Source organism: Actinia tenebrosa, unplaced genomic scaffold (assembly GCF_029948245.1).
Source record: "Actinia tenebrosa isolate PJP-AT-01 unplaced genomic scaffold, QUT_ActTen_1.0 PGA_scaffold10__47_contigs__length_13832649, whole genome shotgun sequence".
Lineage (NCBI taxonomy): Eukaryota > Metazoa > Cnidaria > Anthozoa > Actiniaria > Actiniidae > Actinia > Actinia tenebrosa.
In genome coordinates this window covers 9098765-9126676 of record NW_028292570.1, presented here as the reverse complement: position 1 = coordinate 9126676, position 27912 = coordinate 9098765, and the positions used below count along the sequence as shown (strand labels likewise).

The 27912-nt window shown below is 36.9% G+C and overlaps 1 protein-coding gene across 1 annotated transcript; it reads left to right on the top strand.

Moving 5' to 3' along the window:
* Window positions 1–27: 27 nt before the first annotated feature.
* Window positions 28–26738, top strand: LOC116305730 (rho-associated protein kinase 2). Its single transcript, XM_089026354.1, has 47 exons — window positions 28–325; window positions 409–490; window positions 583–683; window positions 985–1044; window positions 2301–2378; window positions 3610–3667; window positions 4178–4295; window positions 4778–4862; window positions 4981–5037; window positions 5393–5480; window positions 6182–6223; window positions 6589–6685; window positions 7265–7356; window positions 7547–7650; window positions 8921–8976; window positions 9482–9518; window positions 9590–9787; window positions 10675–10713; window positions 11048–11136; window positions 11800–11848; window positions 12584–12664; window positions 12795–12836; window positions 13178–13375; window positions 14080–14148; window positions 14233–14329; window positions 14808–14914; window positions 15470–15541; window positions 15648–15741; window positions 15869–16023; window positions 16558–16677; window positions 16837–16898; window positions 17448–17517; window positions 17837–17940; window positions 18745–19025; window positions 19523–19752; window positions 19908–19970; window positions 20382–20420; window positions 20929–21031; window positions 21307–21380; window positions 21599–21690; window positions 22329–22407; window positions 22669–22740; window positions 22974–23106; window positions 23922–23987; window positions 24399–24528; window positions 25401–25545; window positions 26342–26738. Exons 1-46 carry the CDS (start codon window positions 242–244, stop codon window positions 25531–25533), a joined length of 4380 nt encoding a protein of 1459 aa, XP_088882480.1. The 5' UTR covers window positions 28–241; the 3' UTR covers window positions 25534–25545; window positions 26342–26738.
* The last annotated feature ends 1174 nt before the right edge of the window (window positions 26739–27912 follow it).

Genomic DNA, 27912 nt, shown 5'->3' with positions numbered 1-27912 from the left:
CATGATAGATCACGTGATTTCCGAGTACCTCCTATCCGACTCTCAGCCATGTTTGTAAGTAATGTCAACATCACTCGTAGTTGAACAGTTCATTAGCAAAAGAAGCCCTGAAATTCTCCTTGGGAGCTCCTGATGTCTTTACTTCAGGACATTTGGCTGGTGGGAGAGTGATATTTTACGCTAGCGAGGTGCCTTTTTGCAGGAGTTGGCTGAGAAGTGCTGTGGCATTGGACAAGCCAACATGGAACTCGAGAGAAAGAGGATGGAAACACTGGAGAAAAACGTTAGAAATCCAAGGAGTGCGCTCTACATTGACGGACTTTTGGTTAGTTTTAGGACTCGTTGGTTATGTGGCTTCATCACAGTACCTAGGAACTCAAAATTAACTTTGAATTATTGGTCTTTTAGGATGGAATTGAAGCGCTCGTCAACGATTGCAACTTCCCCCAGATACGACGCAACAAGAATGTAGAGAACTTTTTACAAAGATGTAAGCGCTGTCTCCTCGGTCGTTGTTTGTTTGTTATCTGTATTAATGGTACTTGCTAACACTGCTCTGATGGTGTTTTGTTGTATCTGTAGACGAAGGGCCGACTAAAACTATCCAAGATAACAGATTACGGTCCAGCGATTTCAATATTCTCAAAGTCATAGGCCGAGGAGCTTTTGGAGAAGTGCAACTGGTACGTTTGATAGCCGTTACATTTATTTGCTATCTGGCCTAAATCCTTTCTTTACTATTATTTACTTGTTATTTAAGGCTTAGACCTCTCGGTAACCCTCTAATTGAGGCGATATTTCTATACTTTGCTTTAATTTCCTTGTTCATAGTTTAGTTGTTGTGACTTTGAGACATGATAACGAAACGACACGACTATAATCATTACTGATACACGTATTTCAAGTTTTATTGCTTATCTATTCTTTATCCACTTTTGTTCTATGACATCCAATAACTATATATTTTCAATCTCATCAATCTAGGTACGCCTTAAACACTCTGACAAAGTCTACGCCATGAAACTTTTGAGCAAGTTCGAAATGGTAAGGACTTGGTTGAAGCCTTGTGTCACATCACCCAAACTCGCTAAAAAGCAAAGGTCACTCTAATCTATCCTGCAGTCATTACCAAATGAACGACAAATTCACAGCTTATAGACGTCCTTAGTGCTTGTTTATTTGAATTATGATTTCATATTTCCTCTTTAATTAGTTAAAAAAATCGTGTGTATCGTATCTCGGAGTTATTCTCAGGTCATGATAGCCAGATTTTTTTATCTCATATCTTTTAACTTGCTATTCAGAATCACTAGGTGTTCACATCAGGTATCTAAAACCCTTCAAAAGAAGATTCTTTTGTGTTTAAATTTCAATTATTTAGATCAAATGAATTGATAGTTTTGTTTTTCATCGGTTGCTATTTACTTCTTGGGAGCAATTTAGTACCTTTTTTTGTACTTTTTACTTTAGTCATACTTTTCAAAGAATATCTCATCTTTCCTACGAGTTTAATCACCATTGATAATCACGCTTTGTAGAACAGGTCAAAGACAACCAAAAATGCCCCATACCTATGAAGCATTCAATTCATTTGCTTCTCTAAGTGTCAATGTTCTTGATATTTTCAAGGTTTTAGAGATGTATACTTGTCTTGGCATGAAATATAACGAGCTTTTGAGATTCTATCTAAGAAGCTATCCATTCAATATGTCTAACATGTCTGTATGAAAAAGGACAAGTCTTTACTAAAAACAACATATATGACACTACTGATCATGATCACTAGACAGCGTGATGTCTGGCATCTTCGACAAAACAAACTGATCATCTTTTAATGTCGAATGTCTTTAAATAACCTGTGCCACAAAGTTCCTACCCTGATGCTCCATTGATTATATAATACAATACAATAATCTTTATTTCACAAGGGCTTCTGAAGGAACTGTTTCATTTTGTTGTTTATTAATTGCCAATGCCTTCAGTTTTGGGATTTCCCTGTTTGAATAAATATCTGAAATACATATGTTCATGTATAGTGTCAGTGTAAAATTATCAATAAGTTTGTTATTAAATTTTGGTTTCTGTTGTTTTAATGGGATATTAATGTTAATCAGTTATAGTTAGAAGTCTCTCAAGTGATAATAGGTGTTTTACCATTACTTCCATTATAAAGAATAATGCTGCATTAAAAGGATTATGAATACCAGGTGTACAAGCTTGTATTGGCCTTTGCAAGACACCAGAAATCATCCAGACATGTTTACAAGAATTAACACGTTATGATATGTTCTTCTTTTAAGATTAAGAGATCTGATTCCGCTTTCTTTTGGGAAGAGCGAGAGATTATGGCGCATTCAAACAGTCCCTGGATTGTCAAGGTATTTATGATTTTACGTTTTGCCTTTATTATTTTACAACCACAATATCTGGACAAGGTAGTGAAACAATAACAGCCTGAAGAGATAAGGAAGGTCAATTCAAATAACTAACATATCAAACAAGTTATTACAAGAGCCAAGAAGATGTAAATCTTTATGTCCATTTATATATATGACTAAGCAATTTAGAACCACAAATTAGAACCACGACCTTGAGAGCTAGTTTACAATTTCAAACTGCTATTTCTCATCTCATTGTGTAATAGTTTAAGCAGTCAAAATCAAGTTGACTTATATTGAGACAGAAGCTACTTGGCTCACTTCCTAACAAAAATGTGATATGTTTTCAAGAATTCAACAGTTGCATGCATAAGAAGAGATAACTAGCTAAAAACTAGTGTAAAAATTAAAAATTAGTTGTATGCATAGAATATTTAATGTAGGTGTATGGTGTGTAAGTAAAAGTGGGTCAAATTTGAATCCAGCATTCATATCAATTTTTTTGCCCACTCTGATAAAAGATTAAGGATTATCCTTGAGGGGTTTGGGGAATTATCAGCACTAAGAATCTGTAAAGTAGGGTCTTCTACAGAATAGACTTCAGTTGAAACATAAGGGTGTTCTAGAATGTTTTTAACTATGAAACAAAAGCAAAATGTAAAAATGATAAATTTGCAATTGTGTTTGCATAACAACTATAATGTGGGAATTGAATTTGGGTTACCAGGTGATAATAAAGACATTAACCCTACCCCCCTCAGGGGGCTTTTAATGGAGGGCAAGAGCTAAAGAATTATATAGTTTTTAACCTCCTCTCTATTTGAAGTGAGGTTCTGGGAGGGATCCTTGAGAATTCCTCCCCCCCCCCCCCCCCCCACCCATGTTGTGTACATGATTGCTCCATTGTATATAAAGCCAAAGTTACATGAATGGGAATGCATCAAAACAAGAGTTAGCATGCATATGTACTCATCTCATAGTAGAAGCACAGGTGTCACAGTGAGCTCACCTCTAATCAATGTAACTAGGATCAGTTCCCCAACTCAGTGTTTTATACTGTCTAGTAGAATTGTTTGCCAATTCTCTCCTGTGTTTCCAGAGCTTTTCTCCAGCTAGGCCTTTCTTAATTCCAATTGCATGAAGAACCCTTGAAATACCACTGCTAATTCCTATTTGATGAATCTTGATCCACTGAAGAACATATTTATTTAGTGTGTATTTTGATTCATAGCTCCATTATGCCTTCCAAGATGAAAAATACTTATACATGGTTATGGACTACATGGCAGGTATGTATCTATTAGGTTAACCTGTGGCCTGATGCTAGTGTTGTTTCGGTCCAAATCATATTGGATCACATAGGCCGATCTTTGTTTACGTTTTTTCCTCATTAGCATTAAAGAAATTTCAAGCTACTAGCAAACCGACTCCAGAAATCGAAAGAGAATGTCTTATTTAGTAACTACTGAAAATTTGAGAGTAATATGTTCAGTATTTTGGGAGTAAATTTTTTTTGAAAACGGTATGATTTACAAAGAAATGTATGGTCGTGTGGCCCAAGACTTGCCACACAACCATACATTTCTTTGTAATTTATAGTGTTTTCGAAAAAAAAAAGTTAATGCTAATGAGGAAAAAACGTAAACAAAGATCGGCCTATACATCAAGAGTCATTTATATTGCTCTCACAATGTCTAGTATGTGTTTGCCTTGAGGGACAATGAAGCAGTTAATTCCACCTCTGGTATGTGAGTGCATGTATATTTGTTGATACTCATTTTAAGATTATTTCATTTTAGGTGGCGATCTTGTTAACCTGATGAGTAACTATGAAATCCCTGAAAAGTGGGCAAAGTTCTACTGTGCAGAAGTTGTGTTGGCTCTTGATGCCATTCATTCCATGGGATTTATTCACAGGTATTTCTGGGGTATTGTACAATATATTGGGTTGATTCCAGTTAGAAAAAAAAGACCTCATTTATATTATTAATGTATTTTCCCAAGTGCTACCATCCAGAAAGAAAACAATAGTCAAGAAAATGATGTGATTTGAAATGGGAAAATATTAGCCCTCATAATAAAGAAGGTATATTAGACCTCATTTCCGCATGTGCTACTTCAATGTAATTAAGTTAAATAGCCAATAAATGGCTGTTGAATTTTAGCTACAGTTCTGGTTCGGTTGTACAAAGGGTGGATAGCCCTATCCGATGGATAAATCCTCCTCCAGTGGATAAGTCGGTGATGTTATCCAATACATTTATCCACTGGATAAGATATTCACAACTGGATTTAAGACTGGGTAGCGCTATTCACCTTTGTACTGCAACCAGGCCCTGAATTTTTATCTGAGTGTTAAAAGAATCTGACTCTTTATTTGAATTTTTTTCATTTATCAGAGATGTCAAACCAGATAACATGTTACTTGACCAGGAAGGGCACTTGAAATTAGCTGACTTTGGAACTTGTATGCGAATGGAAAAGGTATGCTCTTAATAAAGTCTAAGGAATCTATAAAGATTGTAAATAGCATGTAGAAACCATATCGAATTGGTTTTCAATATGGTAGCATTTGATAACCAATGGTATGTATGTGGTTTAGGATGGCATGGTAAGATCTGATACAGCTGTTGGTACTCCAGATTACATATCACCTGAGGTAAGTATGTTGTTATTTGTATTAGTAGTAGCCTACAGTTGAATCGTTTTATAGCCATGACTTTTCATGGCCATTCAAAATTGGTTATAACTGCTATATACTGCAGTAGATTTCTCATTTTTTTGTACAGGTAAAATTGGAAAACTTTTAAATTGTCCTTTTACAATTAATGTCAAAAAAAAAAAAAAGAAATTCTGGCTGGACTTAAAACCTAGAAATTTAAACCTCAGACAAAGGGAAGACAATATTGTTAGCTTATTTCATTAGTAGGAAATATTTCCTATAATACATATATTGTCAGTGTTGTTAGAGCTCAACTAAATTCATAGTCTTACTCTGCACTGAATTTGTACAGGTATTGAAATCCCAGGGAGGTGAAGGACACTATGGAAGAGAGTGTGACTGGTGGAGTGTTGGTGTCTTTTTGTATGAAATGCTTGTTGGTAAGTACATGTGTTAGTAACTTATTCTTTCGTTTTAATGCCATTTTCATAGACATGCAAACTTGTTAGAAATTTGGTTTTTCACTGCCGTCAATCAAATTTAATCAGCCAGTACCTTTCATATTTTTGACTGGCGGCAGTGAAAAACCAAATTTCAGCATGCTGCTCATAGCTACCAAGTTTGCATGTTTATAGAAATGGCAGTAATAATAATATTATGGCTTTCATTTTCAAGTTTTTGTTCTGAAAATTGTTGAGATTGATCCAGACTTTAGTTCCTTGTTGGCTCCCTTCCACAAGGATTAGTAACTCTTGAATGCTGTCATAATATTTAAATAAGCTGATCTCCTTATGTAGGCTGTGTAATCATTGAGTGTACAAATCTGTGGTATAGTCTCTGCTGTCACAAAATTAAGGACAAAATTAATACATGCATTTACATGTACATAGGATTTATTAAGAAGTACAGTGTTTACAAAATTAAGAACAAAATTAATACATGCATTTACAGCTATACATGTACATAGATTTTATTATGAAGTATTTACATATGTACAATACTATCAAATACAGGAAGATAAAAACAAAAATCCCTGGTTTCAGTTTCCAATTTCTCACTACAGTGTAAATTGACTTTCCATACTTGTAATGTTCAGAAGAGAATTTTTGTATATTAAATACAAATTTCTTTTTCATTTTAGGTGATACGCCATTTTATGCAGATTCCCTGGTTGGAACATATGGTAAGGATTTTGCCATAAAAACTATCTATTTTTCTTTTGTTACAGAATGTTTAAAGCAAAATTTGTTGACATTAGGGGAAGGGTAGGGGTGTGTGTGTGTGGAGGGGAAGGGGGGGGGGGGGGTTTCCAGGAAATGGGAAGTTCTAAAGTGGAGATATTTTAGTTCTTCTTTCACCTAACTTAGTTTTTTTTATTCAAATTGTTATTTTTATTTATTTAAAAATAATAATATTGTATTGATTTTGTCATAACATAACTCCAAGAGTAAACTGCTCATTGAGGGTGTATATTCTACTAAATATAAGTTAAACTAGCTATCAAATCAAATTAAAGTGTCTCAAAACTCAATGATTCTCACATTTCAGGAAAAATTATGGATCACAAGAATTCACTACAGTTTCCTGAAGATATTGAAATGTCAGCCCAGGCCAAGAGTCTCATCAAGGCATTCCTTACAGACAGGTATCTATAGATTCTTTGCACTATCACAAGTGGTGGGCATGACAGGAGGCACAACAATAGAGTCTTTTTCACCTGGGAAAACTGAAGAATTCTTGTGTAACACATATCAGACCAGATTCAATAGATCCTGCCTCCTGTCATGGCTGCCATCATGTGATGGTGTGGTGCGATGGTGCAAAGCCTCTTTATATATAGGTGGTTTGCACTCCTACACAGTGGCATGAATGTAAAAAGATATTGCTGAATCATTAACTGAAGTGACAAAAGAAACCAATGCAGCATTTACATTTGAGATGGGGAAAGGGCCATCAAAAATGCAGCAAAAAAGTAGGGGTTGTCATTTCCACTGAGAGAGACTGACAGAACAATAGGAAGGTCACATATTTGATCAAGGGTTGTCAACTCCTTTTGTACAATCAGCCAGTGGATGTATATCCAGTCATTTTCCATTTATCTCACTAACAAATATTTTTGTTCAGTCCAGCAAGCATGGCAGTAAGCAGACTGAAGAATTATGATTATAGAATCTTTGACTCCCATGACATAATTAATGATGTTTTCCCCCCCCTCTTTTTTCAGGGCACAGAGGCTTGGTATGACTGGTATACATGAAATTAAAGCCCATAAATTCTTTAACAATAATGACTGGGAGTGGGACTCCATAAGAGAAGGTAGGTTGGTGCTTCAAACAAAATGGTTGATACTATTGGTTATCATATCATTAGAGTATAAAGTATACGATAATGTGTTAGCCATCATGCGTGAAAACTGTAAAGTCTGTGCAAAGTGTGTCTGAATCCAGCACTTAAAACCATAAACTACCAAGATTAATAATGGCTTATCTGTTTTTGCATTCATTAGCTATCCCTCCTGTTGTCCCTGAACTTAGAGGTGATGACGATACTTCAAATTTTGATGACATCCCTGATCCAGATGCAGGAGAAGAGTTTTTTCCTGTCCCTAAGGTTTGTAGCTTGATTATATCTATCAAGTAAATTGATACAAGCTGGCAGATCCAGGAAGTTTTGAAAGGGGGTTACAATTGCATTTACTAGACAAAAGAAAATCAAATTTATTTCAATGAAATGACAATTGAAATTTAATAAATAGACATCAGTTTTTCATGTGTCTGTCCTCTCATTGACAATACATTTCACCATCACATTGTCAAAGTAGTATGCAGATCCACTCGGCATTAATAAGAAGACAGACACATAAAAAACTTATGTCTATTTGTTTTTTACAATAACAAAAACGATAAAAACTTCTCATTTTTAGTGACCAATGGAAAGAGCGCACGCTCGTTGATGTTAGCTTTATCTGTCTGTCCTCTTTTTGATGATAAAAAATGACCAATCAGCGCACTAAAAATTTGTTAAAAAGTTATTGTAAAGCTTTTGTTTTACCTTTGAACCTTTAATCATTCATGAAAAATTACTTCAAGTCAAACTAAATTCTAGGACAAAACATTTAATTAATCCTCAGGTATGAAAGGGGGGTTTGGACCTCCAGACTTCTCCCCCACCCCCCATCTGTAGATCTGCCACGTATATACTGACACTGCTATGATAATTTGTGAGGAGATTGGCTATTCCTTGGCATTAGATTTATTGTAGTCAGGTTTGAGAGATGAACAGTTATCTCATGTAGTAGTGTGAGGTTAGGAGTGATCGTGTCATTAGAATAAGAAAAGAGAGTAAATTATTAAGGCAAGTCAAACTCATCAGTTCCTAATTAAGATTTTTTTTATTCTGTACCATTTGGGTCAGGTTGGTTCAGTTTATAGCTGCTTTTTTTTCTTTCTTGCTTGCTTGGTTCTACTATCGTCTTTCTTACAAACATTTTTCAAATGTAAATTTTAAAGTACTCCATGTTATGCATGCGACTTAACAGGGAGGAAGTTGGCTATGTCAATAATAATTATTAAGGAGGAAAGAGTTTTCGTAGGGAAATGGGGGGGGGGGGGGGGGGCAGTTTGGAGTAGTGGTTCAGTCAAGAAGTGAAAAGGGATGGTCGTTATTGAAAAAGGAAAAATTGGGTCAAGTTAGAAAAAGAGGAGTGGTTTGCAAAGATTAAGAGAGGAGTAGTTAAAGGATGAGGATCTGAGATGTTTGGATTATCTCAAGGTACTGGGAAGAATTTGTGATCAGTTTTACCGCATGTAACAATTCTTGCTTTGTTATATTGGAAAGCAATGTTTGTACTGACTATTATTAACTGTTTTGCTTTTAACAGGCTTTTGCTGGAAACCATTTACCATTTATTGGATTCACCTATTCTAAAGAAAAAAGGTAAATTTTTTTGGTACATTTCTTACATTTTTAGCTCTCTCTCAAGGCTTTGATTGGTTCAAACGACATCCTAAATTTGCTGATGTGACTATTCGTCTGTCCATCCGTCCGTCCATCTGTTCTTTCGTTCATTTGTTCATTCATTTATAGACTTTGTTACATGGGTAGGGAAACCCCACAGAGCAAAACCTTTACTATGGGGACCCAGTGAAATGTGCCTTGCTGTTTTACAGTCAAAAATATGAAATCTACTTCATTTTGTGCCCCACACCATTTTTGAGCCTGAGAAATAAAATTTGTTGTGATCTACACTAACTTGGGTCCAAACCCTACCCTTAATAAAATATGTGATATCTTAGAACTAAAAGTGTGCAACTTAAATAGTACTAAATAGTGCTAAATTATATGCTTATTTTATTGATGTTTGATTAGTGCTAAATAGTGCAAAAAAATTGCACACTTTTAGTGTTTGTACTTTAACATTCTTCTTTTTATTCATTTTAAGATGGGCAACCAGGTCAGACATGCCCAGTGATGTCTTGGTAAGTGGGGTGCGTATATATATTTTACCTTCTCTTTTAACTAACACTTAATGGATTCTCTTGATATTCAGACTGAAAGTACAGAACAGTACACCTTCTTTTTAGTGAAACCCCTTAATCTTGGGGGACTTTCGGCATGTACATTTTCTCAATACAAAAAGAAAGAAGATTTTGAATTCTCGATTTTCTACTTGGAAGTACTCTCACTTGAAAAACTACTCCAAGATCCATCAGTGTACTGCATGTGTTCTACAAATGATGCAGGTTTTTAGATCAGTGAGAGAGAGTTGAATCAAATTGACTTTATCATGGATTCACCTGAACACAATAAACACAGTCATGTAATAAATCCACAGCTCTTGCTATGCTTTTTGTGTTAGTGACACTCATTTATTGGCACAGATCAAGTCTTAATGTAAAGAAATCATTATATCATTAAAACCTCTTGCACTTATAAATACTATCCTATGCATATCAAAACCTTGTGTGACTGACAGCATAATGTTATTTTGCAGTATATGTAACTCCTCCACATATACGACTGTATTGATATGTAATGTCATGCATGGAAACCATGTATAATGTTATGGTGTTATTTCCCAGTGTATGTAACTGCTCCATAGATATAACTGTACCAGTATGTAATGCAATCAATTGTAATGCAATCAATTGTCATGCATGTTTTGCCTTAATTTGTTGCCATATTAATAATCACTATAGTATCCATATTTTCGTACAACTATCCTACAATGTAACTGCTTGCTGTTCAAAGATATGGCTCAAAATAGACCTTATTTGTGGTGTGACAATGTTTTCCCAATTCAGCGTGACAAACCTGAGGATTCATTTTCTTTTGCTTTTATTCTTTAAAAAATTCATGAGTATCCCAAAGGATATGAAAAAAATAACTGTTATCCTGACGAGTTCAAAACAATAGCTGTTCATTTCCCTAGAGGTTTGTCACATTCAATTGGGAAAACATTGCCACACCATGAATATGGTCGTTGCTAACTTAAGCATGCAGTATACATAAGTGTATCCAGATTGACACTGATACCACCTTCAGCAGCATCATGGCAAAAACAGTTATTGAATTCTGTAAAAAAAATCAAGCTTTCTAGTTCTTCTCTTATTTATTTTTTATTGGTTTCTCCAGGATGGTAGTAACTTTGTAAATAAAACTTCTAATGAAACGGTTAGTACTGCATGTTTGTACTATATCCATCAGTGTAGGTTTCCTTGCAATTATTGATGCTCGAACAGCTGATTAAATCATGGGGGTAAATTTCAACAGACTCAGAGAAGGGGTGCCTGTGAAATGCCAATCACCCTTCATGAATCAATTTTACTTTCATTGGCCATAAAAAAGAATTCTATCATAAATTGCATAAAAATTAATCTGACTTTCCGAACTCATAAAGGTAAAACACCTTTGATTATATCCTTTTAAGAAAGGGTGCTATATAAATCAGAAATCATTATCATTATCTCATTTTACTTGAATTTATGGCTTAAATTATTATTTTTAGATTGAATTGGTAAACCAAAAAAATGTCAAGCTGGAAAAAGAACTTAACAATGCTATGCAAGAGAAAGCAGAAATAGAGCTTAACTTCAGGTATTATCATTGTAAAGCATCTTTTTTTTCAACAATGCTTCTGCATGGTGACAGCTGTCAACGAACTTTATACAGTAAGGTGTTGGTAAGTAGTTTGCTGACCAATTATTACTGACACTTTACCATACTTGCAGGGCGGTAGCAACTATGAGGTAAGCAAGGCAGTTGCCTTGATAAAATTTTGCAAATGTACCTCGCAATGCTGAAAATCATTTCCAAGGGTCTGAATTCAAAATTTTGGACCCCTCTAGTTGCTTGATTGCCTTGGTAAACATTTCAGTCTGGATATGGCCCTGACATGTATGTTACCAAACACTCAGCCAATGCATGGCCAATACACAAGCCAAACATCTGGTGATTGTTGACTGACACCTGTTTGCTGTTTAATAAAATACACAATTACCAGTGACCACTTAAACCAAAACCTTACCAACCACTTACTGACATCTTACTGTATGGTGTGGGTTGATCACAATAGTGCACTGTCACCATTATTTTTGTCATAGTTGTTACAATTTAAGTTTTTTCAAATTGCTGCTCAGTTTTATATTATACTTGCTGAGCACATTAGTACTCCATGTTTGGCACTAACGCAATCTTAAGTAATTTTTAACATTATTACAATAGCTATTATCTGATTGTTGAATTTGCTTGTCTTTCTAGAAATGCTAGTTCAAAGCTTGAAAAAGTTTTAAGAGAATTCGAAAAAGAGGTAAGTGGGGATTTTTTTTCTTTAAGGTGTTTCAATAATTAGTGATTTATGGCTAGTATACATTAAGCTCAGAAATTATAGTTGACACTGATTAATAAGAATTATTATTGATCATATTAATTTATTATTGATAATTATCATTAATCAGTATCAACTATAATTTTCTGATTTCATATACTATGCCTTATGTTACAAAATCTTCAATAATATATTAAGCTCCTTCAAGTGCTACTACTTGAAATCCTTGAAAAGTCCTTTAATTAAAAACTCGTTTTCAAGGGCACTTGAAAAACCCTTGAAAATAGGGGAAAACGCCAAAACTCCTGGAATACTCCTTGAATTTAGTACAAACTTAATGTTATTTCTAACTTTCCTTTTAAAATAAATAACGATTAAAACTGATAGAAGAGTTTCTGGTTGCTTGTTTAGTGGTTGGTTGCATGTCATGCTCGTTTTTTATCTAAGCTTGTGGCCCCGGCTGAATTAGCTGCACTTTAACAATGAAACAATGTTTAAAACCACATTCTAATACAAAAAACTTTGTCCTTTGAAAATTGAATTTTTGTGCTTGAACAGTGCTTAAAAAGTCCTTGAATTTCGTAATGAGAAAGTAGCACGAACCCTGTCCTTCACCAAGATGGTTGTCGCTCTGTGCTCCAACCTGCTGTAATTTTTGTGCACCTTCCTTATGGTTGTAAATAAGAGCTTACTAGTGTTTTATTTCAATTATATCAGGCTGAGGCCAGAAGAATTACAGAGGCAAAGAACAGAGACATGGAAAGAGATGCGGCACAGTTTAAATACAATTTAAGAGAGGTTAGTATCATCAGTCTTATGCTTATTCTTATTGCTTACTCTCTGATAGTTATACATTATTCCCCCAGAAAAATTATCAACACAACAAACATTAATGATACCTGGAATAACTGTTTTCTATTTGTAATAGGCTCAGCGTAAAGTTGAATATGAAACAGACAATAAGAGAAAAGTAAGTCAAGTGTTGTCAATTCATAAACATATTTAAATTATAATTATATAATATTGGACCTTTGAGGACTGTTAAATTATGTATATTAGACCTTTGATGGCTGATGAATGCTGTAGGATGGGTAAATGAAGCATGATTCCCAGTTTAGCCAAAGATTGCAAAAGATTGCTATGAGTGACAAATATTGCTTCCAAAACGCAAAAGATGTTTCTGCAGCATTGGAGGGATATCCTTTTTTGATTGGACAATTGCAACTGCATGAATCTACATTGTCATATTAAATGGCTTCTAAACAACTAAAGTAATATACAATTTATAATGGGTATCTCGTGGACTTGCAGTTGGAAAATAAAGTGCAAGAGTTGCAAAGTCGCCTGGATGCAGAATTATCACAGAGGGATAAGATATCTCAATCATCACAAAATGTCCAGTCAAGAATTACATTCCTAGAGAAACAGTTAGCAGAACACCAAGCTCAGATGAAGACTGAGGCTGAGGCATATGCTAAGACTAAGAAATTACATGGAGATCTGCAAAAGGTAAGCGTTAGTCTTGCACTGGTTATTAGTGGCCAACAACGAGTGTGAGAACAGTACGAGAACAGTACAAAGACAAGTTTTAAAATTGGTCCTGTTTATGTGGTTAACAATGAATCAATTTCCGATTTTTTCAATCTAAAGTTTCGATCTACGTACACAACCAAGACTATGAAATGATAGTGACAAAGACTTTAAATAAAAGTTCAAAACTTGTACTCGTTGTCGGATCTAAGAGTCCTTGTTTTTTCACAGCCCAGGTAACATTCAACAGATTTTGCACTGCTGCTATTGTTACTACAACTAAGGACATTGGAATATGTGAAAGACTAATATGCAAAAGTCTAAAAGTTGGGTGAGAGCGGGGGGCCTTAGTTTGGAAAATTTAGTGGGATTTACAGGAAGAGGTTGAGTTCTATAGCCCTCCAGCTCCTCCTGTTCTACAGTCTCTGACAAGTTTTCACCATTTGTTGGCTATGGCCACCCATTGTTCTATAGCTCAAAAATAGTCAGACACAGCAATTTTCATATACTGCAGTAAAAAGTGTCTTGCATTCAGGAGTTTTTTCATTTTCCTCGAGTTGTAAAAGAACCTGCAGGTTATGTAATCTTCCCTGGTTTTGGCCCGTATCCTTCACCCCTTAGAGGTTTCTTTCAATGTTTTTGCAAAAGTGGATAAAACATTGCTATCTTTTTTTACCTTGTAGTCATATGCAGTTCTGGAGAGGTCTTATGGTGATCTACAGGAAAAGAACAGAGTTATTAGTGATCAGAAGGTGGGTGACCTACATAATATTTCCTGTGAACTGTTATGTGTGACTCCATTTGTCTTACTGATTTTACTATGATTTTCCTGACAGCTTTCACTGGAACGAGAGCTGATCAAGGTCCAAGCAAGTCTAGAAGCAGAAGTTAACATGAGGGTGCAAGCAAATAGTGCTAAAGCAGCAATAGAGTGTAAGTTTGCAATAGACCAATGTTTGTCCGGACATCAAATACAGGTTTTCTGCCGGACTCTCTACCACCACCACCACCAACACCACCAACACCAATACCAACATCATCACCATCCTTGTCATCATCCTCATCCATCATATTCAACCACAACTACATCATCATTGTTGTTGACATCATCCTTGTTATCCATAATCTTGAACTATAGCATCACCATCATCATAACCATAAAATATGACAACATGTATTATCACATCAGTTGACATCATCCTCGATCTACAACTACAACATCAGCAGCATCGTAAATGCATTTAATTTACAGCATCATAGGAGCATCTTCACACTTGGTTCTTGAGGGTACAATTTTTGCAGGATACTAATTGTGAAATACCCACACCAAAATCCATGGATGGGTATAAAGTATTCGAGTGCTATAGGTTGGAACGGCATGCTCTAATACTTTTATGATTCACATTTTTAGCCCAGTTTCAATCATTACGAGATGAACATGATCAGCTTAAATCAAGAACTTCCTCTGATGCACGGGTACAGCAGAAACTGCAGCAAGACTTGATAAACCTTGAAAAAGTAGGTTCCCTTTAAATATGTAGTCTTATAAATTACACTCAACAAAATTACTTGGTTCTGATTGCACAATAGGAGTAAAATACAATTAAATCCCAAATTGTACTCTGTACTCTGAGTCTCAATTAAGTTGCTCAATTTTGTTGAGTGTGTCATACACAAATCTTCACACAATCTTCTCAAAGGCTTGTCCAATTTTCGATAACTTTCAAAACATCACTCATACCTATAAATTCCATATAGTATTCGAGGTCAGTGCGAGTTCCCATGGAGCTGTTAAGTGTGACCTAATTCGACCGAAAAATGACTTCAAGGTCCAAATTAATAATTACTTCTACAGACATTTTTCTGTGTTTTTTCTTCATAGCAGGATTTTCTGTTCATGTATCTAATTATTGTTGAAGATAGAGAATAAATCCTGGGAATAAGTTGTGGCAAGATTTTAGCAATTTTTTTGTGTGATTGGGCCCGGAAATACATCACAACTTAAGAGACCTATACAAATACAAATCACACCACAACAATTTTTCTCATCATTTTTTTCCTTGTTTCCCACAGGAGAAAGCCAACACAGAATATGTTCTAAAATCTTTACAACAAAAGTTTGAACAAGCAACATTAGATTACAAGGTACAATTAGAGAATTCTTATGTCTCATTTCAGTGTTTTATTATTTATTGTTTGAGAACTTTAAATTATTAAGTGTGAATATTGACTTGCGTTCTCTCGTCTTTAGACTCAGATATCATCATTTATGACAGAGAAGAAACGTCTGTCGCTTACTTTGGAAGAGCAACATGTCCAGGAAAGGGTTGAACAAACGAAAACAAGTATGTGAAATATCATGATATGTACTTAAACCCCTTAAAGATTGGCATTTAATGAGGCTATAAGCACAAGACCTGGGTATGCTTGTAATTATCCACTGTGATATGTATTTATTTTTACTTGTTTCAGTGGAAAGGCTCAAGCTCGAACAAGAAGCAAGAGCCAAAGCTGAGGCTGCTGCCGCTGAAGCTGAGAGAGCAAGGACTGTTATGGCTGCTGACTACAAGGATGTTTCTCAGAAACTACAGAGAGTCACTGAAGAGCTGAATGCTTTACAGGAAAAGGTAGGATAGGATGGGCTCATGGGAGGATCTAGGATTATGAGAGGGGGGGAGGGGGTCACAAAATTAGGAACATACACATTTTTAGCAATATTGGCATTTTACAGTTCTGATCACCAATCATGAATAATAGTTCCAAGCCAAGGTTGGAGTTTCCATGCATAGCAAAACTATAGCTTATGTTGCACAGTAACTTCAACCTCAACTTGGAACTATTATTCATGGTCACTGAAAGGAACTATAAAAGGGAGTATTAACAATATTGATGTTTATAATAACCAAGTAATATGGGCACCCGCTGAACATGCCACTGGGGCCAATGGCATTTTCAATGATGATGACAATGCAGATACATGACTAGATTTTCTTTTAACCTAAATAACGGTGAACTTGCTTTTTATGTTTAATTTATTTCAATAGAATAAGAATGTTCTTAAGATTGACATGAATCATAAATCCTGATTTCTTTTCGTTCTGGCCTGTGAAGAAGTTTGTGATGTGGTATTTTGTGTTTTTGTGTCCAATAATTACAGAAAGGGAAACGACAATGCTAAACTGAATGCAGAATCCCAGAAGAGAGCACAACTGGAGGGGGAGCTAGAATCCAAGACCAAGGAACTAGCTGCCATAAAAAGTACAGAGAAACAACTGCAAAAGGTAATTACAAGGTCTTTTTAAGAATTTATTGTACAAAAACGTGTACGAAAACGTACAAAAAGATACCTGACATATTCAAACACACCAAAGCAGGTGTCGTTGGATAGAGAAATTGTCCGCCCAATTGTTGTAATTTTTTTACCTTGTAATTAATGATAGCGAATGGATGACATTCTGGAAGAGAAGCATCAACTCGAAGAAGGATACTCCAAACTAAAAAGGTATTGAGATCATTTATTATGCCACCTTCATGCATGCATCCTTCCGTCTCTTCCCATTCATCCATGCTTCCCATTCGTCCATGCTTCCCATTCGTCCATGCTTCCCATTCGTCCATGCTTCCCATTCCAATTTCGTTCTTCTCGTCCTTTCTCTTTCCTAGTTATTTTACTTCACCCTTCCTATTTTATTTCCTATTCCATTCTTCCTTATGCATTTCCTGGTTGAACCTTTGAAAAACGGAAAAATTCGCTTTAGATGTGTGCTAAGGTCATAGCGCACAAATTTTGTGCTCGAGATGTTCCGAACAATTATTGACACAGTCTGACAGCCTAAACAATACGATTGTGAGCAGCTGTTTTAAAAAAATTGTTCATTATTGATAGCTTCTCTAGCTTTCGATTTGATTTAATTTGCATTTGCTACGCACTGATTTAATACCAGGATGAAAATTCTACCGTATAACACGGTAAAAAAATATATTTAAAAGTAGGACTTTCATGATGACGCTAGGATCACGTTTATTTCTTTATTTCTTTCTTTTATTCCAGTGCAAGCGCCATGGATGATTTACAGATGAAAGAACTACAAGACCAGTTAGAAGCAGAGCAGTACTTCTCGGTAAGATGTCCGGTCCAGATGGTTTGACTTTACTTTACCTGTTTCTTTAACCATAGTTAATAGCTCCTCCTTCTTAATTCATGGTTCCTGAGTTATGATTTTTTAAATAAACATTTTTCATGGCATACCAAGGGTTCTGATGTTGTCATAGCAACGTCTTACGTCATTTTTTCATGTTCATTGTTATCTTTGGTTTATGGTCTTTGGCTTTCTGGGTTTACTTGCTGTAATATTATAGCCATAATAATTTTTTTAGTTCATAATGTGAAGGCACAAAACACTTTCCAGCCTCCTTAATGGTAAACTGCAATCTTCACAGACATTGTACAAGACTCAGGTGAAAGAACTAAGAGAAGAAATGGATGAGAAAAACAAACAGATCCAAGATATTCAGAGCGAAGTTAAACATTTACGAGAAGAAAGGTAGGAGTTCCTGTGTACGTTACTTGATCGATTTCGTTAGCGTTACTTTGTGCTTAACATTTACACTGCGTCGACAAGCACAGTACAGTACATACCATATATTCGTGAAAAACTGTAAGAAAATTGCACAAATTAGTAAGTTCAGTAGACCTTAGTTACCGTAGACCTACAAAACTTTGCACTAATTTGCACAATTTTATTAGTTAACTTTTTCAAGGACATATGGTATGCAATGTAGCTGACCACTTTTACATTTTCCCTCCGTGTGAGATTTGTGCACCGATACAAAAGGAACAGATTGCATTGTTCCTCAAGAAGGACAAAAGCCCACGGCAAGGCACATAAGAATTTTAAGCTCGATCTATCTTTGGTAGAAACAATACCTTATGAAGTATGATGGACAAAATATGTTTGTATTCCAACTAGACCACGGTGCATCATATTCGGTATCTTAGAAAAGGTCTCTTATACATATGTTAGAGTGTGATACCTTGATCGATGCAAATATTGTTGTGTTTTATGTTACTTTGTACGTGACATTCTCATTGCCCCGGTCATTATACATTTATTAGAGACTTTAAGCTGAAGGACGAAAGCGCAGGCAAAATTAATGCGTTTCAACAATGTATTTCTTGTATTTTACTCAATGAGTACTCCTAGGGACGTCTTTTGGGAGCGCTTGATTTTAATCGAAAATCGTCAAAATTCAGCTATTGTTTAAATTTTTACATTGTGTTTAGTTACACCGTGCTTGCTGATGCTTTCCATTGTAAGTTGATTGACGTAATGTATGGTGTATTTCAGGGAATCACTGTCTGCCCAACTAGAACTGACGCTAACTAAAGCAGACTCTGAGCAGTTGGCGCGCTCGATCGCCGAAGAACAGTACTCAGACCTGGAGAAAGAAAAGACAATGATAGAACTAGAAGTGAAAGAACTGATAGCTCGACACAAGAGTGACATGTCTGACAAAGCTGCTCAGATAACCCAACTAGAAGAATTGAACCAACAGTTGACTTCTAGTTTGGATCAGAAAGTACACGAAAAAGAGGAATTGAATAGTCAGATAAATCAAATCAAAGCTGGTAGGTTTGCAACACCGGCATGATAAGCATGAACGACATTAGGTGATTCAATTGTGGCGGCGCCGTCTCTTCTATTAGAAAAGAGCTACATAGTAAACTGAATAGATAAAAAAGAGTTCGTTCCCTCCCTTCCATTTTGTTGGGCTACCTGTGGATTAGGCTGGAATTTTCGCGCCAAAACGCGCGTGGAGGCCCTTCCAACTCTGGTATTCCCGCTACGCCAGAGAAACGCCTGAGTCTACGAATTTCTTAATGTTTATGCTTTTATATTTACAACTAAAAACAGCTTGTCACAAGCCGGTAGAGGGTATCTACAGTATTCTACAGTATCAACTTTGTTTTCTTGTCTTCTGTAGCAAGTTCTCTTTAATAGTAATAAAATTCATGCATACACTACGAGTGGAATCCCCTTGCTTAGTAGTTTATTGAACTTGAATATTATTTGTACAGTTTTTTAAATCAAGTGCGCTTATTTGTGTTCTTCATATTATCTACAGAGCTTGAGAAAGCCAATGATAGCAACAAGGATATTGAAACTGCTACTGAGCAAATCAAGAAACAGTTGCGCATCGAACAGACATTGAAAATCCAAGCTGTGAACAAACTCGCTGAGATCATGAACAGAAAAGATTGGAGTAAAGATAGCCAAAAACGGAATAAAGTGTCGTCGGCTGACTTGAGAAAGAAAGAAAAAGAATGTAAAAAACTTCACCAAGAATTAGCTGCGGTAAGATAACTTGTACACTAATCTTGCTGTCTCAGGACCCAATATCCTTGCACAATACAGCGCATACGCAGCAATTAACGTAATGACGGGCAGTCTGTGCGCAGCTGTAGTTAGCCACGATCTAAATTGTTTTGTCAATTACTTATTACATACAGGAGCGTGAAAAGTATGCTCAGATGACATCCAAGTACCAGACTCAGTCGGCAGAAGTTACTGTTGTAAGTTTACCCTCTATAGTATAATGTGTGATGTAGGCCTTAGTTTTCTTTGGGTGTATGTGACGTCATAGCCGCCATTTTGGTTGACTTTGACTTCGTGTGTTTTGTCATGTCAACCAACATTGCGGCCACATTTTTCGTCCTTTTATTCTCATGGGAATGAATGCTCAACACCAATTCACTTTATACTCATAGTCCCGGCTGTTAACTAGAACTCTCCAGGCGGGTTATCACGCGACTAGTAGCCTCAATAAATTATCTCTCTCCTCCTACAAAACACATGCCGCTTTTATTCGTACCCACAGAGGGAGACTGAAGATAAACAGCCACCCTAGCAACCTACCCTCCTGTCTAGCCTCTCCTAGGGTTATTTATTTCAAGAAAGATAATGGTTTGTATTCTTGATTTTAGAATCTACAGATGGAAATTGAACAGAGACAGAAAATGCAGGTAATCCTCCTGTTCCGGCGAGTCTTGTTTTCCAATCACGACATAAAACATTAACGTATTGTCGTATTACATCGATATATGTTGTCAAATGCTAAGGCCCCGTCCGGTCCACACGCGTATCAGGCTATTTTTGAAAAGGAATTTTCTGCGTGGATTGGTCTTGAAGACGCAACTTTTCGAAAACAAATACTTGTGGACGGCGAAAACAATTCGAAAAACGCTACGTGTGGGCGAAAACCTTTTTTGAAAGCGTAATAAAGAATTCCGTTTTCAAAAATATTAGGATAGGTGTAAACGGGCCGTTGTCTCCCCCCCCCCCCCCCCCCCCCCCCTTCAGTTTTGTTATTTTTGGTGTTTTCTTTTTTTTGTTTTTTGTTTGGAACAGTGGCAACAGAGACCATGACAACAGCAGTGACCATAGCAATATTTTACTTTGGCCTTGGCGACATTTTAACATTTGATTTATTCTAATTTGAAATGCTTAATTGTTTTTGATTGTGTTTTTAAGATGGAGTTGGAATCGAAAGATTTGATGATCGAACAACTTACGAACAAACTAAAGAATGCAGCTGCAAATATCAGTGTTAATGAAGAAAAACCATCAATCTCAGGTACAAATCACAGCCATCTATTAGATAAGTATGCATGTGCGCAGAAATGTTCAGTTACATTGCGCGTCATTTACTTTAGAAATAGCACGTCCTAATCAATAAGCACGAAATTTACAAATGGCGTCATGAATAACGTTTCTAGTCGATCTCCAGCGACTTTCTATGTACCCTTAGAAAGAACCTTTATTTCTCATACACACTTGCAAGCGCCATATTAATATGGACGGGTGAGAAAAACATGAAGGTTGATTTTATATTTTATTTGTTTCCTTCAGCGAGTATGAACAAAGAAGGGTGGATATCGGTACCCAACAAGCAAAATATTAAAAAATATGGGTGGAGAAACCAGGTATGTATATTAGCACTGACTCTACTCTCTTGACATCAATGTAAATCCAAGCCCAGTGGCGGTTTTTGTGTATGCTATTTATAATGACAATCCAACATTTATCTATGAACTCAATCCACCTGGCATAATATTTTCTCATGTTAGGTCACGTGTTACTCTTGATAATGAGATCCTCTGTTTAAGTCGTAATGTGTGTTTTTTCTTTCTTTTTGTTTTAGTATCTTGTCGTTAGTAGTCGTAGACTGTTTTTCTATAATTCCGACAATGATCACAAGAATGGTTCTACTCCAGTCATGATTCTAGATATTGGGTAAGTTATTCGTGCGGTTCGTGCTGTGGATACATGGGCGGGTGCTCCGGCGAGTAGTGATACATTTCTATTTCCAGATTTTTATGTAACGTCCGTTAATACATTTTTTATTTTAGCTTAGTGCGTTTACCACCCTAGGTGGACGGCTGGATGCCTTACGGCCCAATTGATAAGGCAGCCGGTTAGCACGGGCACTGAAGGTCGTCTTCAGTGGATCTTTAACGTCCGCCTTATACAGGGTTACATAGTGAAGACAGACGGGGCCTACGGTTTTAAGTCCTTGTCCGAGAAGACCTGAAGGTCTAACCATTTGCAGATATAATTACAAAGGCAGCACCTTCTACTCAGTTAATTTAAGACCCTGAGTGTTGGTTCGGCCAAGGCTTGAACCACGACCTCCCGCACAACAGACCTTACCAACTGAGCTAACCGGGTGGCGGTTTGATAAAGCCCGTTCATTTCTTTTGTCATTACAACCTCTTGTTATGATGGTAGCAAACCAAGAGTGGGCTTTCGTATTCACGCCCTGTCTGGGAAGATTGTTCAGGAACGGATACCATTCATAGCCGCGTGCCCCTCCCCCTTGGTTTGTCAGTTTATTTCGTTAGTAACGTTGTACGGTATCTTTTTCATGACAGTAAATTATTCCATGTGCGATCCGTGACACAAGGTGACGTAATTCGTGCAGATGCAAAGGATATTCCTAGAATATTTCAGGTAACATGCATGACAGATATCCGCTTATTGCGCGTAACGTTGGCATTTTCTGGTTTTGAAGTGCGGATGGAAATTGAGGGATGGAGAGAAGAGAGGCGTTTTTCCTCTCTTCTCTTCCCTTCCCTTCCCTTCTCTCATCTTTTCTCTTCTCTTCTCTTCTCTTCGTCATTCATTTATTTCCTCCCTCCTGATCTATAAGAGATTATCTTGGTTTGTGTTTCTGTCTTGACTTTGGCTAACGTTAATGTTATTTATCGTCAGATTCTTTACGCAAACGAAGCAGAAAGTATAAACCCCGTAGAAAAAGAAAAAGAAGAGCAACAATCACCCGAGGTGAGCGCACTCAAAACCGTTCTTGACCACGAAGTTTATAATGATGTTAATGTATTCTGTCTTGCGTCATTAGATATTTCATAACGTTATTATTACCCATTTCAAGGTTGAGGGAAAAACTGGGTCGAATCAGCATTGCAGTGCATTGTGGGACTATTTAAAATAGACACCATCTTGGAAATGTTCCTCAAACTCAGAATGGCTTTCAAGTTTTCTATTTTTGTTTTGCACAGGAAAAAATGGCCACCATTAATTACATGCGCCATCAGTTCATCCCAATGCATTTTCACATGCCGACTAATTGTGAATCGTGTAGTAAACCACTGTGGCATATGTTCAAACCTCCTCCTGCTCTAGAATGTAGACGTAAGTTATTCGTTTAGTGATATACCCTTGATACCACCATATGAGATTTATTTTATTTACAGATGATAAGCAATGGGCCTTATTCACGCGGCAGCCATGTGGGATTGAACGATAGATTCCACCACGCGTAGCCTCAAATTCAAGCGCTTGAGAATTAAGTTATGCTGGGGAAACAAAGGTTTTTATTCTCATGAGAATCAACATGGCCGCCGTGTGATATAGGCCCATAAACCTTTTTACCTTGGACGTAAGGTTTTTCCATTTCAGATTACGTGTCATTCTCTAGAGTACCATTTCATTATTTAATGGTTGCGCTTGAGACGACACGTGAATATGGATACAACTCAAACAAAGAAAAAACATCATACAAAAGCATTACGCCCAAGCTGAAAGGGTCTTTTACAGCATGTAATGCGCCATACGTGCTTCATATATGCACTACCCTTGCTGTTCTTTTCAAGGCAACCGTATTACATACAACTTTTCTTCTCAGGTCTCATTCCCATTAGGATAATTCCAAAGTGCAGTTTTCTTGCTATCCACTCTTGTATTCATTTACTCTACCCCAGTACTCTACCCCAGCACTCTACCCCAGTCAGATCTAAGACGATAACGGGTTTCTAGTTTCTCAATATATTAGAGAGTTTTAGATTTACGTTTACGTCAGTTGAACAGTGAAAAAATTCCTTTGAATTACGGAAAAGGAATTGCAAAAAAAACAAAAAACAAGTAGTAGAAAAACAGAATAATATTAATATGATATTGATATTGACTTGATATTGATATTGACTTGACACTTTGTTCGTTTGTAATAGGCTGCCACGTAAAATGTCACAAGGACCATGTAGACAGAGAAGAGGCATGTATTCAGCCTTGTAATGGTGAGTTGAAAAAGCACAATAAAAGGATTGACGACCTAGTGGCTCTGCTTCACCAAATACTCAGTCAAAGGTCTGAGGGTATGATCGCTGTGCTATGGGTTCAAGGACTTAGGTTTTCAAGGTTTCACCCTTTATTCGTCTTTCCGCCTCCTTTTTCTCCAAACCCAAACAACTTGGGCCGCACAGGCTATAAGCGATCCAAGTTTTTGGGGTCTCTTTTCCAAATCCAAACAGCTTGGGCCGCTCAGGATAGTGGTCCAGGCTATGGTGTATCATTGGAGGTCTTTTGGTGAGTTACGCCTTCAAACCCAAACAGCTTGGGCTGTACAGGCTAAGCGACCAGGGCTTAGGGGTCTATTTTATCCATATTCACTGGGAACTCATCTCTTTCTTTTTTTTCTTTCTAACTAGTAAATGCAGACATGATCTCTGCTAAGGACCTTCTGGTCTTGGCTGCATCGCCGGATGAGCAAAAGGAATGGGTCTTGTATCTCAGCAAAAAAATAGTTAAAAAACCACCAAAATCAAAAAGTTCAGTTAGGTAAGCCTGTTCATCTGTTATGATCTGCCAACATTGATCTAGATAACTTGTAAGGCACTGATCTAGATCACTCGTTATGATGTACCAACACTGATCTAGATCACATGTTATGATGTACCAACACTGATCTAGATCACATGTTATGATGTACCAACACTGATCTAGATCACATGTTATGATGTACCAACACTGATCTAGATCACATGTTATGATGTACCTGATCTAGATCACATGTTATGATGTACCAACACTGATCTAGATCACTCGTTATGATGTACCAACACTGATCTAGATCACATGTTATGATGTACCAACACTGATCTAGATCACATGTTATGATGTGCCAACACTGATCTAGATCACATGTTATGATGTACCTGATCTAGATCACATGTTATGATGTGCCAACACTGATCTATATCACACATTATGATGTACCAACACTGATCTAGATCACATGCTATGATGTGCCAACACTGATCTAGATCACATGTTATGATGTACCAACACTGATCTAGATCACATGTTATGATGTACCAACACTGATCTAGATCACATGTTATGATGTACCAACACTGATCTAGATCACATGTTATGATGTGCCAACACTGATCTAGATCACTCGTTATGATGTACCAACACTGATCTAGATCACTCTTAAGGCAGATCGAATGCCGATCACATACTAGATGTTCGTTGACATGCTTTTTGGATTTTCACACCTACTTGAACTTCTCTTCCACCTCCTCTTCATCGTCGCCTTCGTCTCCTACTCTTCCTTCTCTTCCTCCGCCCTCTTTACCCTCGCATCCTTCCCCTACTTTTCTTTTTTGCTTCAACTTTTGACCTTCCATTGATTCGTTACTCATCAGGCATCCATCAGATGAACAAAATATGAGAAGACACATCAGCGAGCGATCCATGTCTACACAACAGCAGCGTGTACAGCCTTCTCAACCACAACGATCGACATCCATGTCTTCACAAGCAAGACACAAGACATAAAGATAATCATAGGTCATTAGACTTCTTACTTACATATCGTTCCCAAATTATCATTATTCATGGTGCTATGATAATACAGCATATCGCGAAACATTTTTTGCTTTCTAAGTGGCAGAACGCTAACGTTGCTTGTTTGCGCAATGATGATATGCAAAGCTAAAGTCGTAGTGCAAGTAACTGCGCTATTTGACTTATGGCCTAGTGGCTTTATTACGCGACAAGTTTCACGATTCTATTAATTTTGATTTCTAGGCGTTGACGGTAGTACTCGTGAGAAACGCTAGGATCTGTAACTTTCAGGGATTTTATTTTGTTGTTTTGTTTTTTGTTTTGTTTTTGTTTTGTTTTGTTTTGTTTTGTTTTTGTTTTTGTTTTTTTGTTTTTTTGTGTGTGTTTTTTTTGTTTTTTGTTTTGTTTTGTTTTGTTTTGTTTTTTGGTTTTGTCTCCTTCATTTCAATTTTGCGTTGGGAGTATTCGCGCTTTTCGAAAGACTCACAGCGGAAGGAGCCAGTCACTCAGGATACAGTATTAATCGAATCCACTCAGTATCCACGATCTTACCTTGTCATGGAATTCCTGGAGTTTGTTTGGCACCAACGCGCGCCGCGACCTCGTACATAACCATAAACACCTGTCATTTTCTGACGTACTTACAGCCTGTCGGGTAACTCTTTTCTTAAGGTCTTCATGCAGCGCCTTTGTAGGACGGAACATGCGTGACTGGATTCTCTAGTGCGCTTACTAAAGTTTTCCTTCCACTATGTCATGTAGCTTGCGCACTTCAAATAAACGTCTGTTTTTGTTTCAGGATCGACATCGTGTAGAGTTGTACTTTATATGTTTACAAGACTAAAGAAGGAGATGACTGTTGATCCAACACACAGACACCTAGAATCTCTGTCATTAATCATCACCTTTTACTGTTACTAACAATAACCTCAAAGGAACTCGATCTTTTTGCGCATTTGATGCAGCCTTAGATATTTCTTAATACCTTCGAATTACAGCACACTTCGTCGTGCTAAGAAAATGAAAAGTTCATATAATAGTTACATAGGGCACAGCGCTGTCGAAGCATAGATTACACCATTCGAACCTAGCTCTAGGAATGATTGTATTCAAAGAAAAAGCTTTATTATACATCTGAAGAAAATTGTACGAATGATTTTGTAAGGACACAAATAGGAAATCCTATCTACTGATAACTTTGAATGTATGGTGTTTTTCGCGTTGTCGCAAACCAAGTACAGATGAGCTCTCCTTAGCTGGCTCTACCGGACGTTGAGGGTCAACCCCCCCTCCCCCCCTACCTTCCATCTTCCTTTCCCATCTTTCTCTTGGAAACGACTTCAAAAGTAATGCATGAATGGTCTGTAAGTAATCGCACCATGTAAGGATCTAATTTAGTTGGGATCATGGTAAAAGGATGTTTTAGATCCTTGAAAAAGATGCCAAAGTTGGGGCAAAATAATACAACGCGACGACGGTATCGCAAAGAAGGAAAGAATAAATCAGATATTCATTTGTCTCGCAATGGAAAGTCATTTGTAGAGGAACCGCGACGTCGATTGCACGTTTCGTCATCGCGGCCATGTTGGTGCAATTTAACAAACGATTTCTCATTAGCATTCGTTAACGGCACTACAGTGGCCGCCATCTTTTTAACTCTCTTCGGAATGCTTGCAATCCATCATCAATACTGTATAACGTTGCAGAAACCGGAAATGGGAATAATCATATAGAATTGCTTGTTCTCAGTAATACGAGAAAAAATGCAGTGCAAGTGGTTTCATATCGCTCTTTGTTGTAGCAGGCCATTACAGAAACCCGATATCATTTTGACTGAATTGAATTACGGAAAGCAGGGGCCGTAGCGAGGGCATTTTGGCAAGTACGCACGTGACAGGACAGCAAGCTCCTAAAAATTCCCAACATTTAGGTTGCCCCTAACAAAACATAAGTCTCAAAACTTTTTCGTTTCCCACTCAACTGAGAACCTTTTTTTTTTTTTTTTTGTCTCGTCGAAGAAAAATAAAGCTATTGGGCTATTTTTAAGATATTCAAAGCACTTTATTTATTAGAGAAAGAGTAAATTTAGAACACTGGTGAAATTCTCAACCACGCACCTGCGTATATGCGTAAAGGACGCTACGCCCCCGGAAAGAATAATAAAAAGGAAAAATCTTGAGAACTATCATTTTAAACCTTTTAGACTGTTTGGGCTGCCTGTAGACGGGTTGGCCTGGGTGCTAATCAATATTTATTATCAGAAAAATGGCGGCAGTTTTGAGGAGGTGTTTTGGTTCGCAACGAAGGAATGAACGTTTTTCTTCTTCAAATTTCATCTTTATTTTATTATACACACTGCATACGATGTCT